The sequence below is a fragment of the Lissotriton helveticus genome, chromosome 9 (genome assembly GCF_964261635.1).
Source record: "Lissotriton helveticus chromosome 9, aLisHel1.1, whole genome shotgun sequence".
Taxonomy (NCBI): domain Eukaryota; kingdom Metazoa; phylum Chordata; class Amphibia; order Caudata; family Salamandridae; genus Lissotriton; species Lissotriton helveticus.
The window spans coordinates 959,225,408-959,240,444 of record NC_136070.1 but is presented as its reverse complement, the minus strand read 5'-3'; the positions used below and the strand labels follow the sequence as shown (position 1 = coordinate 959,240,444).

The window sequence follows — 15,037 nt, the reverse complement described above, 5'->3', positions numbered from 1 at the left end:
CCCAGGTGACCCTGTCGAACGCCTTTTCGGCGTCCCAACAGGATCGCTCCGAGGGGAGATTTTGTAACTTGGGCCCAGTCCAGGAGTGCGATTACACAGCGAACATGATCAGCCGTGTCCGAACATGATCAGCCGTGTCCCGCCCTGGGATAAAGCCATGCTGTTGCAATGAGACTAAAGGAGAAATCACCGAGGCCAGTCTGGTTGCTAAGATTTTGGAATAGATCTTACTATCTGTGATAATTAAAGATATCGGACGGAACGATGAAGGGTCCAGCTCCGGTTTGCCTTTCTTTTTAATGAGAATAATTGTAGTTTGGCGCCACGAGTTCGGTATACAACCACGTTGGGCCTCACGTAGTACTTTTAAAAATTCATGCCTAATCTCTGATCGGAACCGACTATAAAATTCCAAAGGAATAAGGTCAGGGCCTGCCGCTTTACCGTTAGCCAATGAGTTAATCGCCAGTTTGACCTCTTCCCATTTTATTGGGGCAGACAGAGCTTCATTCTGCTCCCCAGTAACATGGGAAGTGTTAAGACCATAAAGAAAGGCCCCAACTTCAAAATCAAAATCCGGACCACTGACTTCCTCTGTATACAGAGAACTATAAAACTGACAGAATACCTCCATGACCCCCTCCGATATGTCCTGGATAAAGCCTTGAGAGTCTTGAATTTTAGTAATAGAATTAGCCAGCCCTTTCTGTTGGAGTCGCTTGGCCAAGACCATACCTGATCACTCCCCAAATTCAAACATCTTGGAACGGGACTGCAGATATTTTGCAGCAAGGTCCTGACCAAAAAACTCCAACAAAGAAGCCCTAACCTTGGCAACCTGTGCCTGACTTTGAGAAATATTTCGGCCCTCCTTAATTGTGCATAATAGTTGAACCTCTGCAGCTCCTAATTCCTCAATCCGCCAGTTGATTTGATCTCGAATAGATCGCTGCCGAAAGGATGAGAAGCTCTTCGTTTCGCCCGAACCGCCACCTTTAGTGTGTCTCAAATGATAGAGCAGGAAGCAGTATCTCTATTAAAGCCCAAGAATTCTAAAATCCAATTACTCATATGATCAATATATGCTTGCTCTACTAGCAACTTCCTGTCGAATGTCCAAGCCCTAGGCGGTTGTGTAATATGTACCAAAGGGCAATCTATAATCAGCGGATTGTGGTCTGACAAAATCCTAGGCGGACCTGAAATAAGAGTGCCATCAATCAATTGCTCTGACACAAAACAATAATCTAGACGGACCATTTTATTGTGAGGTGCAGAAAAATATGTATAGTCATCCAGATATTTATTATGGTGAAACCAAAGATCCGTCAAGCAGTGTTCTTGGACCAGTGCTTGGAGTGCCCTAAAAACTCTAAGTTTCTTACCAACATAATTCTGGCCCCCAGCTAAATTAAAATTAGCAGGCAGGTTAATATTAAGGTCCCCGCAGAAACAAATTGGGCGGGGCCAGAGGGCCAATTCTACATTTAGATGATGCAGAGCTGTAGGATCGTCCAAATTTGAGGAATATACAGTTCAGAATGTTAAGGATCTGCCGTTAATTAACAACTCAGAGATTACCCATCTCCCGCTACTATCTTGAATGGTTTTCCTACACGAGCCTGCGCCACGTCTTAATAAAATTGCAACTCCTCTGATCGTGGAGGTCTGGCGAGAGCACCCAGCTAGATCAAATCCAGGGATTTTCAAGCAATTGCGATTGCCCCAGGGAACATGAGTTTCCTGCAAACACAATACATCCAAACGAAAAGCCTGAACAACCCTGGAAAACAATGCCCTTTTTGTGCCACTGTTCAGCCCAGAAATATTCCAAGAACCTATACGAATTTTACCCTGCGCCATTGAAAAAAAGGCACAAGAACCTAAAGAATCCTAGTCTGATTAATGCAGACAGAGCAACAAAAAACAACAGAGCAGCATCATACCCCTCCCCCCGGAAACTGAGAGCGTCCTACTGATAGTCATATTGACAAATAAGTCATAATTGCAATGTATATTCAAGCTATTTTTTTGTTTTTCTCACCCCCCCCCCTCCACCACCACCACCCCTCCCAGCCCCCCCAACCCACCCTCCTGAGCCAAGCCCACCCTAGACCCCCCCCCCCAAAAGCCTTCCACCCCACCAACCCCTACATAGGGCACCAGGACCTAGGTCCTTATGATGGAGGAGCTGCCCCAAAGCACAAAATCCCCCGATAACCTCACCACTATAGTCATTTGGAGGAGTAGGGTCTTTAGGAGAGAAGAGGAAGAACAGAAAGGCAAAAAAAGAGTGGAAAACATTGTACACAATCCTCTAAACTCCAAAACCGCACCCCATACCACTTTTGGCCCTTAGAAACCTGGGACCATAAAAAAGGAAGTCCGAACATTGCAGGCAATGCACTGACTAAAGTAAATTCAGAAATTCTTTGGCCTGGATCTCAGAGGTGAAAAATCTGGTCTGGCCCTGAGCAATAATTTTTAATTTGGATGGAAAGAGTAAAAAAGCCTGGGCCCCTTTTGACTGAAATGATGCTATTAGCTGGCGGAGCTGACACCTCCGCTCAACAGTAGCCGTGCACAGGTCAGGCCTTACAAAAAACTATCAACCTTTGCCAGACCGTTTCCTGTCCGTGCATGCCATGTCATAAATCCTTTCTTTGGCCAAAAAACTATTAAAACAAATCACGATAGCTCGAGGCTTGTCATCCGTATGGTCTTGTCGTTTCTTTAGTTTGAACGGAAAGCGATGGGCCCGCTGGATCTCAAGCTCCCAATCCCATTGTTTGACCTCTGGGAATGCTTCCGTAAATAGCTCGGCAATGAACTGCCTGACGTCTGATCCCTCGACCCCCTCCGGAACTCCTAGGACTCTCAGGTTATTGCGCCGGGCTCTGTTTTCAAGGTCCGTGAGCTTCTATACAATGTCTTCCCTTTGGGCCTTAATTGAATCTGTAATACCCTTTTGGGTGGCCATATCGTCTTCAAGAGTAGAAATCCTCTCTTCTGCCTCCCCAATTCTAGAGGCGATGTCTGAACAAGTCTTGGCCACTCTCCGGATAGCATTCTGCACCCTACGGCAGGACCCTTGGGTGCGAACACTTTCTTGCCAAGTCTCCTCACGATGGGCCATGATGGTCTGATAAATCACCGCGAGGGTCATTTCACCTGTAGGAAGATGAGGGTGATTAGCCCCGTGCTCATTCCCTGTATTGATAGCAGTGATAGCGTTGCTCTCCGGCCCAGGTTGTAGAGAGAATGAATAGTCCCAGGTCAATGACCCTTCATCGTGGCCAGATGCCCCTTGGTCTCTAACTGCCTTTCGAACTGTGCGGGGCCCAGAATGCGAGCTCAGTGCCTCACTTGTACGCCAATCCCCTGTATCACTATCATCATCATCAGTCCAGTCTTTCTCCTCGCCAAGATCTTCCTCAGAGGAGCCAGTGTGGTCTGAGAGAGAGTAATATCTATCATCCCCTGCCATATCCTCATTGGAGTTTGGGCCTGGCTACCGTAGGGCTTCCGAACCAGTTGCGACCAAAGTTACTTCATTTGACAATGATGCGAGCCCTGGATCGATGGATGTTAATGTAATCAGTTTGGCGTCCCCTGTGATCTGAGGTAGGACTACAGATCCCAGAATTCCATTGGGTTGTATAGGATTGACTGTATTTTCATTAGAAGCTAATGCAGGAGTAGTGTTTAACCCTCCTGAGTGCGCCACTGCACTATCTGATGGGACCATTATGTCAGGTGCTGGCAATAATACAGGGGGAGTAGAGGAAGATGAAAGACCAGAATCCATTATTACCATATCCGATGCCGAGATACTTACAGGCTTTGGAGAATGTATCCGCTACAGCAGCCAATTGAGAGTTTTTACTTTTGACGGTCTGCTTAGCCCTGACTGCTGGTTTGTGAAACATCGTTTGCACAGTCCCTTTCGACCGCACCACGGCCGCAGTGGGGGATGCAGACTCCGCCAGGGGCTGCCAATAACTCGTGCTCTTCGCATTCCGGCCCCCTGCTGCGGATGCCGATGCTGGTGCTCGCGCTGCTTGATCCGCCTCAGCAACAGCCCTCACGGGGCCGCCTGCCCGAACGAGTAAGGTACGGCCATTGCTTGGAGGCACAGCGGCTCTTCCCTTAGGCGGCATCTCGTCCGATGAGAAAACAGGCAGATGAGGCAAAACCGCACTGCAGCTAGATGGAGAACCAGCCCGTCACAAAGGGATCCAGCAAGAAAGCCTGCAGCGGGTAAGTCGGCCTCGGACGAAAAGAGAGCGCTTGCTGTTTTTTACTGGCTATGCAGATGTGCAGTGTGGTGCGGCTAGGCGTAGTGGTGAGTTCAGTCGGGAGAGAGTGCCTTAAGCAGCTTGTCCGGCAGAGAGTCCGGCCGCCATCTTGCCTGGGGCTCAGATAGGCCCCCTGTGTGAATCCATGGTGTATGTTAGATCCTAAACATCCTACTAAATCTTTTTCTCTTTTCTTTCCTTGGTTTGACTCATTATCACCACGCTCTCCAGGGCCTTCCCATCAATCTTCTACCCAGAGCCCAAACTGCTCTGCCCGGTGCCACCATACTCTTCTGTCTCTCCTCCACTCTTCTGAAGCGGACACCATTATACTAGCCAGTCCTCATAACTGCTCCTTTGAATACACTTTTTGAGGGGAATGTAAGGGGAGGGTATTTATGTTAGAATGTTGATGCTGTCCATATAGAGTGTGATGTGCACAAAATAATGGGTCTTTCTGCAGATTTGTCTTGAATTTTTTTAAGAGACCACTTTGGTGACTATGACACTAAAATCTGTACCAAACAAAGTATGCTAAACACTGCTTTCCATGAGTTAGTGCTGTGTACATGTTTTTTTTTAAACTGATGTTTTCACAGGTTTATTCTTCTGTTTCAATGGTTAAATCACTTTTCTCAGGTTGAGCTGTTGCATCACAGCTATGTATCAATTCATCGTTTTCCAATAAACATTTGTCCACAAAGTCAACTTGAACCCAATACATTTCGTGCCTTTTAGCACTTCATCAGGGGAAATACATTTCGGACATTCAAACGAGTCGCTGCTCAACTATCGAAAACGAATCGTTTGAACCCCTGCCCACTCAGCAGTTATGTGATTCCCTTAATTTTTATTTTTTGGACAAAATAACCAACATTAAACTAAATATTCCTCCTCCCTCTCCAGCCTTTGTTGATCCTTCCCCCCCTACTGCTCGGTCCTTCCTCACTTCTATTCCTCCCCTCACTGAGGATGCGTTTCTGGCTATTCTCCCTAAAGTCAAATCGGGCTCTCCGATGGATGTTTGTCCAGCCCGCATCCTCAAACACATTTACACAGCCTGTCCCCTGCCCCCTCTTACCTTTCTCAATAACTCACTGACACAATGGGTTGTGACTCCTTCCCTAAAATCCGCCACTATAGTACCAATCCTCAAGAAAACGGGGGCTGACCCATCCGCTCCGGCCAGCTATCGTCCAATCTCGCTATTGCCCTATTTGGGCAAGGTGCTGGAGCGGCATGTAACAACGGTTTTCAGCTCCTTCATTGAGGATAATGGCGGATTAGCGCCCCGACAAGCTGGTTTTCGACCTAGACACTCCACGGAGTCCGTTGTGGTGTCGGTCCTTAACAACCTTAGGGAGGGAGCTGACCAAAACCACCATCAGGCCCTTGTGCTCCTCGATCTTTCCGCCGCCTTCGACACGGTGGACCATTCCATCTTGTTGTCCCGTGTTGGAGCGGCGGGAATCGGGGGCTCGGCCTTGGTCTGGCTCTCCTCCTTTTTAAGGGACCGCACCCAGGCGGTTCGGCTGGGAGATTTTTCGGCTACCTCATTACCTGTCACTTGTGGTGTCCCTCAGGGCTCCTCTCTTTCTCCCCTTTTGTTTAATCTCTATATCTGTCCTTTGATCTTTGCTCTTCAGCAGCTGGAGGTCACCGTTTTTAATTATGCGGATGACCTCCAGCTTATCTTTAATCTCTCTTCTTCTCCTCACTCTATCTCTAATTTTCAGTCAGTCATGGTCTTTATCAGGGACTGGATGAACCACAACCACCTTAAGTTGAACCCGGACAAGACCGAGTTGGTCCTCACGGGTGGTTGCTCCAGTCCCTGGAATTCTTTATTTTGGCCTTCTTCCTTCGGGCCCCCTCCTTCTCCTTCTGCTTCAGTCACGACATTAGGTGTCAAACTCAATAATCAACTCACTCTTCACTCTCAGGTTGGTCATGTCGTTTCTTATTGCTTTCTCACTCTTCGCACAATTCGCACTGTTTCTTGTTTTTTCTCCCCTTTGGCACTCAAACTGATTATGTCCGCCCTTGTCATCTCCCGGCTGGACTACGCAAATGCCTTATACAATGGCATTCCAGCGTACAGCCTACGGAAACTTCAATTGGTCCAAAACCAGGCAGCCCGACTTATTCACGGTCTCTCTCGTTTGCATCATAGCACCCCCATTCTTAAAGCACTTCACTGGTTGCCAGTCAAAGAGAGAGCCTTGTTTAAGTTGGGCTGTATGGTCTTTCACTCACGGCAGGGCTCGGCTCCCGCCTTTATTTCTTCTACGCTTAGGGAGTACATTCCCACCCGAGAGCTTCGCTCTTCTTCCCAGTCCTTGTTGGTGGTCCCCCGTTTTAAACGCAAGAGGCAGGGTGGGTCGACCTTCTCCACGCTGGCACCCACCTTTTGGAACTCTCTACCGGACCACCTAAGACTGGCAACACACTATTTCCCTTTTCGCAAAGACCTCAAAACTTTTCTTTTTAAACAGGCCTTTTTAGTGTGATTGTTTCATTATTCTTCAGGTCCACCAGCCCTTGCCATGATGCTTACTCTCCCTCATTGGTACTTTGCCCTTCATAGCGCCAAGAAACCGTTGGTGAATGCTGCGCTTAATAAATATTTTAAATTCAAATTCAATCTCTTCCATCTTCAGACTGACCACTGAAAACTTCTATCCTCTCAAGTTCAACTCCCTCCCCTCATTTCTCATGCATCATTAGGTGGCTTAATACTCTGATTCTGCACTCCCTCCCTGCGCAAAAAAGCTATTTCCCACTAGTTTGCTTATGTTTAATACTGTTGGGCTTTACCACTGCCATGTTCTCTCTGCATAGCCGCTGTTTAAAAAAAAAAAAATTATATACATGTATGTTTTGTTTTTTTAAAAACATTTTTATTATCAATTCGTATGTGTACATTTACAATCATCTGCTGACATATCATGAAACTGCAATCATCTCCAATTACACACAATTTGAGCAAATTACATCGCATAACACACATTACAGTCCAACCTCGGCAGGTCCACATTCCCCCGACGTTTGCGGTTCCGTTCTTTACTGCGCCCTTCTCCCATACCCTCACATGTGATGCTATAGCTCTGCCCCTGGAAACTGAGACCCGTCCATGGGCTATTCTCTGGGGTGGAAGTGGTGTGTGGTGGGTCGCATATATTTCCTCTTGCTTCGTTCCATTTACCCCATATTCTGGACCATTTTTTGGGACAGCCCCTCTGAGTGTAGACCGCTTTTTCTGCTACCATGGCTACGTCCATGTCGGTGCCCAATTGAGTCATGTTGGCGGTGTCCCTGAACCCCAGTTTCTGGCTATGTTTCGCTTGGCAATGGTCATGCCTAGGGTCGCCCAGTTTTGCAACGCTAAGTTTAGGTCAGTAGGTGGCCAAATGTTTAAGAGACACCACCGAGGGTCTCGCCGGACCTCAACCCTTCCCACTTCCGATATTTCCGCTGTGACCTGGTCCCAATATGATTGTATTTTGGGGCAGTCCCATATGACATGATAGAATGTCCCTATTTGCCCACAACCCCTAAGGCAGAATGGGTCTGATGTGCGTCCCAGCTTGTGTAGGAGGGTGCGGGAATAGTATACACGATGCAACACCTTGAGCTGTATCAGCTTGAGTCGCGATGGGATCGCCGCCTCACGAGCTGACGCTAATGCGCCCAACCAGTCAGTATCTTCTATGTCTCTCAGGTCTGCCTCCCATTTGGCCCGAAGAATCAGCGTTTGGTCTGGTTGGTTATTGACTAGCTTTCGATAAGTGTGTGAGATCGCTTTTTTGCCCATGTGATCTGTGAAGATTCTATCCTCAAGGGGCGAGGGCGAGGACTCGGCCAACTTGGTGCCCTGGGGGATCGCGCTTTGGAGGGCGTGCCTGATTTGTAGATAGCAATAGTGTTCTGTGTCTCCCATGGCATATTTGGCCTGCAGTATTGCGAACGTGAGCATCTCTCCCCGCACCTAAAGGTCTCCGATCTTTGAAATACCAATGAGGTCCCATTGTCTTAAACCCTTTGGTGTTCACTAGGGTGCCTAGCCTAGCCGCTGCGTCTCCCAGAGGGGTGTGGCGAGTGTTAGCACTCCCTCCCATCGCCGCGCCCTCTGCACGGCATGCCAGATCTTAATGGTGTGCGCGGTGGGACCTGTGAGTATATGCTTTCGTTTGTTAGTGTAGAGGGCTTTCAGCAGGTTTTGTGCAGGAAGGAGGGCCCTATCTAACCGGAACGCCGGCTCATCGTGTGAAACGTGTAGCCACTGGTTTATAATCATCAATTGGGACGCCCAATAGTAAAGTTTCACATCTGGTAGGGCAATGCCACCGTCATACCAGCTATGCACCAGTTTGCGTTGTGCAATACGGGGTGGTCGACCGTCCCATAACAGTGAGGTGACTTCTGCTTCAATGGCCCTAAAATAAGACAGAGGAACCGGGAAAGGGGTGTTTTGGAGGGCGTAGAGGAACCTAGGCAGTGCCAACATTTTGAATAATGCTGCTTTCCCCAGCAGTGTCAACGGCAGCGATCGCCAATGTCCGACGTCTGCCTTAAGCCGTGTAAGGGGTTTTGTTAGGTTTTCCGCCATAAATACATCTTCCTGCGGTGTGACATATATCCCCAGGTACTTGAACCCGTTACTCGCAATTTGGAGTGTGCATCCCGGTGGCAGGTCGGGCACTGGCCCGTATAGCACATACAGTAGTGACTTCGACCAGTTGATGGTATATCCGGACACTGTCCCGTACTGCGTTAGGATTTCCATTAGGGCCCTCAGGGAGTCTTCCAGTGATGTCAGATATATGAGCGCATCATCGGCATATAAGGAAACTCGGTCCTCCCAGTCTCCCTCCCATCGTATCCCTCGGATTCCAGGCTCCTGTCTCAGCCACGCGGCCAGAGGCTCCAGCACTAGGGCAAAGAGGAGGGGGGGTGGGCAACCCTGTCGCGTTCCTCTCCCCAACTTAATTTCCCTGGAGATATGTCCGTTCGCCACTACATGTGCCAGCGGCGCCGCATACAACAGTTCAATCCACCCCCAGAATTTGGGACCGAATCCTAGCTTCCTAAGCACTGCAAAAAGGAACGGCCATTCGACCAGGTCAAACGCCATTGTGGCGTCCAGTGAGAGGATGGCTGTGTTCTCCTTTATCAGAGGAATGCGGGCCAGTACACCATGGTTGAGGGAGGTGTTGCGGCCAGGCATAAATCCCGACTGGTCAGGATGGACTAAGGTGGTACGGTATGGCTGCAGTCGGAGCGCCAGTGCCTTCGCCAGTGTTTTTGCCTCTGCATTTAACAACGAGATCGGGCGGTAGGACAATGGCTGTTCCCTCGGTTTACCAGGTTTATGAATTGCCACGATCGCCGCTAGTCTTTGATCTTTAGGCAGGGTTCTCTTCCCCAGGCAGTCCTTATACATTGCGGTACAAAAGGGGGTGGTGATGGACGGAGCATCTGAACCAATCAAACACTCACACCCAGTCAAAAGATCTGGGTTTGATCCATCCCCGTTCTTTAGCCCACTCTGCCACCCCAGTTCAGACATGGCTATATGCAAATCAGTCTGACCCTGGGCCTCATGGGAACAGTCCAGCCCGAACTGCCAAGCCATGCCTTCCCTGGACCGGAAACAAGCTTCCGAGGACCGGTTTCTCGCATTCCAGATAGTCTGATCTTAATGCTATTGAATACTGTAACGGAGTCCCACAGTGTGTTGGCTGATTGTCAAGGCTTACTGCAGACTATGTGATGAGTGACATTGTTTGGCAGTTAGGAAATAGTGGCTTGAAGATTGCAAATCGTAAGAATATCTAGGAAAGAGACGAGCAGTTGGTAGAGTTAAAAAGATTTTTGGTATGAGACTGGCGAGGAGGAACTGTTCTTCAGACCTTGCTGAACATGTCAATATAATGGAGGAGGTTAAGTATTCACAAGGAAGTCCACTTTAGCTAAAAGAAGAATTAGATCCTAAGGAAGTCCACTTTAGCTAAAAGAAGAGTTAGATTTGTTGATGAGCAGGGATAGATTTGCAGATAGATAGATGAAAGTTTGTTTAGCATGTGCCGCCAGTGACAAGATAATGGTCCAAGAGTCACAGGTGTCACCACTAGAAGCCCCAGTTAAGCTTTGGGAAATGCTGGGCCAGGATGTAGGAAAATAATATTTAGGCTGCCCTGATTTATCATTTAAAATTAGAGCTAGCAAAGAATGTTAAAAAGGTTTTTTTAGAAGACATCTTTAGAGAAGGTGGTATTCCTGTGATGGAAAATGGAGTACAGTTTGTTTCAGAAGTTATTTGTAGATTGTTGGATGATCTGGGAATGAAATGCCCAAGATCTATGTTGTACTGTCTACAAGCTAATCAACTGGTGTAGTTCATTAATTTTGCAGAGGTGGGAGGTGTACAATTGTATTTAGCGAGTGGTTTGCAGTGAAGAAGGTGTTAAGTGAGGTTCTTTGGGCATTTCATGCCAACTGTACTCAGCCAAGACTTCAAGTTCAATTGTGGTGTTTCCATTTGTTTTGGTAGAAACCCAGGAATGAAGCCGACTGTGTTGGTGAAAAAGGTCTGGTCCTGTGGTGGTAGAGAAGTAGTGATAATAAATGTGGAAGAGTCATTAAAGGGTCAAAGAGGTCCAACCATGAGAAGGTTTTTCAGTGTTAAGTGATTTTCAGTAGCTTAGTACTGGTGGTATACAATCTTCAAAGAGTAAAAGAGTGTTCGCTATGTTTATTTGGGAGAGTTAGCGGGATGACAATAGTGTTCGCAGGAACACACAGATAAGGGCTTTTGGGTTGTGTGTAAAGTAAAAGAGCAAGTTGACTAGATAAAAAAGATTAGCTTTTCTGGTGGATATGTAGCCTTGTTTGGCTCTGTTGTACAGATTCCTGTTCATGAGTATTATGCTTCAGCCAGTGCGTGTGTGTGCATATGAAGCATTGCAGCTGATTGTGTAAGCAACCCCTGAGGGTTGTCATCTTCATACTTAAGTAGTATTTCCCCATCTCATTTAAGACTGTGCTCATCCACATTTCATGTCCCATCTCTAAGTCTAACCATTGGTGCCTTACTTAACTTTTGCTGTTTCATTATTATTTGCCCTCTTCCCTGGAGTATTACTGTTATATATAATATAAACATCCTGTTGTCTGCATTAATAGGCTCTTTAACTTCTAAACAGATAATCTGCATTTTTTATAGGAAGAAGATCAGACCGAAGGTGCAGGCCAAGGGCCACAAACGAAACCTTATAAGAGATTGCCCCACGAATCCTACCGAGACGCTGCCAGGAAAGTCATGTTTGCCCGCTTCAAGGAACTTGTGTAAAGTTGTAATTAAACAATTTATGTTGTGTGTCCTGCCTCTCAAACACTTTTCGATTATTAATGTTATTGCTGCTAGACAGTTTTTGTAATAAAAAGATGAAATTGAGGTCTCCTTTTGTTTTATCTCATTATTTCATAAAAAATATATAATAACTTAGAATAAGGTTTTAATTTGCTTACAAAAAATAGGCAATATGGTTTATTACTTAGCCACGGAAAACCAACCCATGTAGTCCATCATAAATGGCAGAAGTGCAACCCTGCCTTGCACATCCCCGCCAGATCAAGGCCAAAAGCATTACACAGTCTCACTTAAAACAAGTACATACATCAGCCATACAAGTTACTCAACACACAACAGATACAGGGCAGATAAGAGGTGCAAGCTTCTAAACAAGAGGTGCAGGCTTCCCTCACACACAAAGGTGGAATTCAAGCAGCAACATTGTAAGCTTATATTCTAAAATATTGGATCTTTCATTGACTAACTTACATGAATCATCCCCATCACCAAGTTGGGAGCCCTACAGTACCATTAGAGAGAAGTACAATGCTGAACATAGTCAGAAAAGAAAGCATTAACTTTGTCACCGTAGTGGCCTTGTCCCATTGTTTTTAAAAAGTCCAAACTTCAGACAGTCAGCCTGCCTACAGCACAGTCGTCACCTGTCCACTCCTATGTCACCATAGTTCAGATTTCTATTGCATGCAATGTGTGGAGGGAATTACTTGAGCTCTGCCCATTCAGTCACCAACAAGTTGGCTGTTCTGGCTTATTTCTTTTTTTCTGACAAAATACTTTCCATATCTTTGACTTTCTTAACTTACTAAGGCTTTATCAAGGCTGACTCCTCTTTTTAAAAAAAAAGCTATTTTTAGACGTTGATGACCCTGTGGCAGGATGAGGCTTCACACTGAAGACCGTCGTAAGTAAGAACTGCATATATTGTTTGCATTCTTACCATGAGTTAAAAAAATTGTGAAATATGTCATATCTTTTCTACTAAAACCCCAAAAAAATGAGAAGATAAAATTTTGTTATGGCTCCAGTAGTCCAAATCAGACAAAACTCTCACTTCTGAGGAGAAATATGAGAGTACTTCAAGGGCCTCCGGAAAAGCACAGAAAAGGGTCCATTCACACTCTGACCAGTCTTAAAAATCGGCATTAGAATAAAAATCATCAACTTCTGAGGAACCACCAAAGAAAAAAAAATGTAAAAGAAACGAAGGTCACCCCTTAGGTAGTATTGCTGACTAGAAACACTCCCTCAAAAACATCCCACAACTCATTTTGTAAACCACTAACACCAAAGAAGAGAATGTTTCCTGAGTCTGACTCCGAGGAAAAAATTTCTACATCAATGTAATCAAGACCGCCATTGGCGTCTGCAGCGAAGACGGCATCTTCGCCGACAGAACCATTGACAAAAAAAGGCTGAGATCTAGTCATCGACTGCAACCCTAAGTAAAAAGCCTCACTGATGACAAAATAACCTTTGACAATATTGGCTTCAGCCCCATCGTTGACGACAGATTCAGGACTGTGCCATGTACAGTTTTAACCCAGGCAATTATGTAGATGACAACATAAATAAGCAAAGGGCACACAATTGATGGATGAAATGCAGAACAAATCAAAACATTCACCCCCAGTCAAGAGATCTGGGTTAAATCCATAATTCTTTTGCTCATGCCACTGGAGTCAAGCTATCCTGGCTGGTGAGGGGTGAAACCCCGAAACCGGTCCTAGGATGCTTGTTCCAGTCCAGGGAGTAACTGGCCTGGCAGTTCGGGCTGGATTGTTCCCATTGGGCGCAGTGTCAAGACTGATTTTCCTATGGCTGTGTTCAAACTGGAATGACCTGGGGAGCAAACAAAACAATGGATTTAGGCCCAGATCTCTGTAGTGGGGTGAATGTATGACATTGTTCTGCATTCTGTCCATCAATTGTTTTTTTTTGCATTTGTAACCCCAAGTGAGACAGGTATGCCCAGAGGTGGGTCCTGTGCTTTCCATGCCACTAAAGTCAGGCTATACTGGCTGATGTGCATGACATTGTTCTGCATTCTGTCCATCAATTTGTCTCTTTTAACATACATAAGGGCACTGTAAAAAAAAACAGTCCTAGAAAGTCACCAAAATCATCCAAAATGAGCTTGATATTGGACAAGGCTATTCTGAGCATACTACGCCAAGCAAAATGTCATATCTGCTAGGACGACTCCTGGATACAGAGGGATCTGACGTTTATAATGATGGTCTTTTTGAACCTGTATATAGTCCAATACAAAAGTAAAGTATCAAGACCCGGACAAGGATGAGTTCAGAGAAGTGGGAGGCGGTTTTCACTCTGATCAGGTAGAAGAACTTAACATCAGAGATGATTATTAGCCCTTCAAAGACCAAAGCGATGATGATAATGATGCTTGTCAGTATGCGTAGAATCCTTGTAATCAATCTACTGAAACAATGCAGAGTCCATAATCCAAGATCCTATAGTTTTGGTAAGGAATCTACATTGTATGCTGTTAGACTTATATAAACGCTTCCTTGAATCAGCAACATCTGACCCAACAAAACAACTTTACAGTCAGTACCTCTGGTCTTGATTACGATCTTGGCGAATGGGATAATCCTTCACAGACGTGACTGAAATCCCGTCTGCCATATTACAAGTTACACAGGATGTAATGGAATTGTAATATGGCAGAAGGGATATTCAGGTTGGGTAAAGCACAACTACTCACCCATAAGAGTCTCATGGGGGTCGGGAGGAGACTACTGATCCGTCAAATGCGCTGTGGTTCAGTCATAAGAGTCAGGTCTTGAGGTCCTTCCTGAATTGAAATGGTGGTTGCCTGAGGTAGAGAGACAATGTGTTTCAGGTCTTTGATGCGAGATAGGAGAAGAATCTTCCTCCGGCCGTGGTCTTGCGGATATGTGGGGCCAGGGCCAGTTGGGCGCAGCGGGGTCTCTAGTGGGTGTGTGGAATGCGAGGCGGTGGTTAAGGTATGCAGGTCCTGCGTCGTGTAGGGCTTTGTAGGTGTGTGAGGAGCTTGAAGGTGATTCTTTTGTTGACTGGGAGCCAGTGGAAGTCTCTCAGGTGGCCGGTGAATTGGCTGCGGTGGGGGGTGTTAAGGATGAGTCTGGCGGAGGCGTTCTGAATGTTCTGCAGTTTCTTGAGTTTCTGGGTGATGCCGGCGTAAAGTGCGTTGCCGTAGTTGATTCTGCTGCTGAGTGTGTGGGTGACCATCTTTCTGGACTCAGTGGGGATACACTTGAAGATCTTTTGGATCAGGCGTAGCGCGTTGAAGCAGGATGATGAGACTTCATTGATCTGGTGGTTCTTGGTGAGCGAGGAGTCCAGGATGATGCCAAGGTTTTGT

The 15,037-nt window shown here is 46.4% G+C and overlaps 1 protein-coding gene across 4 annotated transcripts in view; it reads left to right on the top strand.

Annotated features, from left to right (window-relative positions):
* LOC144782087 (RNA-binding protein 6-like) overlaps positions 1 to 11,754 on the top strand; it is a 1,028,143-nt gene extending 1,016,389 nt beyond the window's left edge. For all 4 annotated transcript variants that reach the window (XM_078661245.1, XM_078661243.1, XM_078661244.1 and 1 more), the window contains one exon: positions 11,524 to 11,754. In XM_078661245.1, coding sequence (XP_078517371.1) covers positions 11,524 to 11,649 — 126 coding nt within the window. In that variant the 3' untranslated portion in view covers positions 11,650 to 11,754. The remainder of the gene's footprint in view (positions 1 to 11,523) is intronic.
* The last annotated feature ends 3,283 nt before the right edge of the window (positions 11,755 to 15,037 follow it).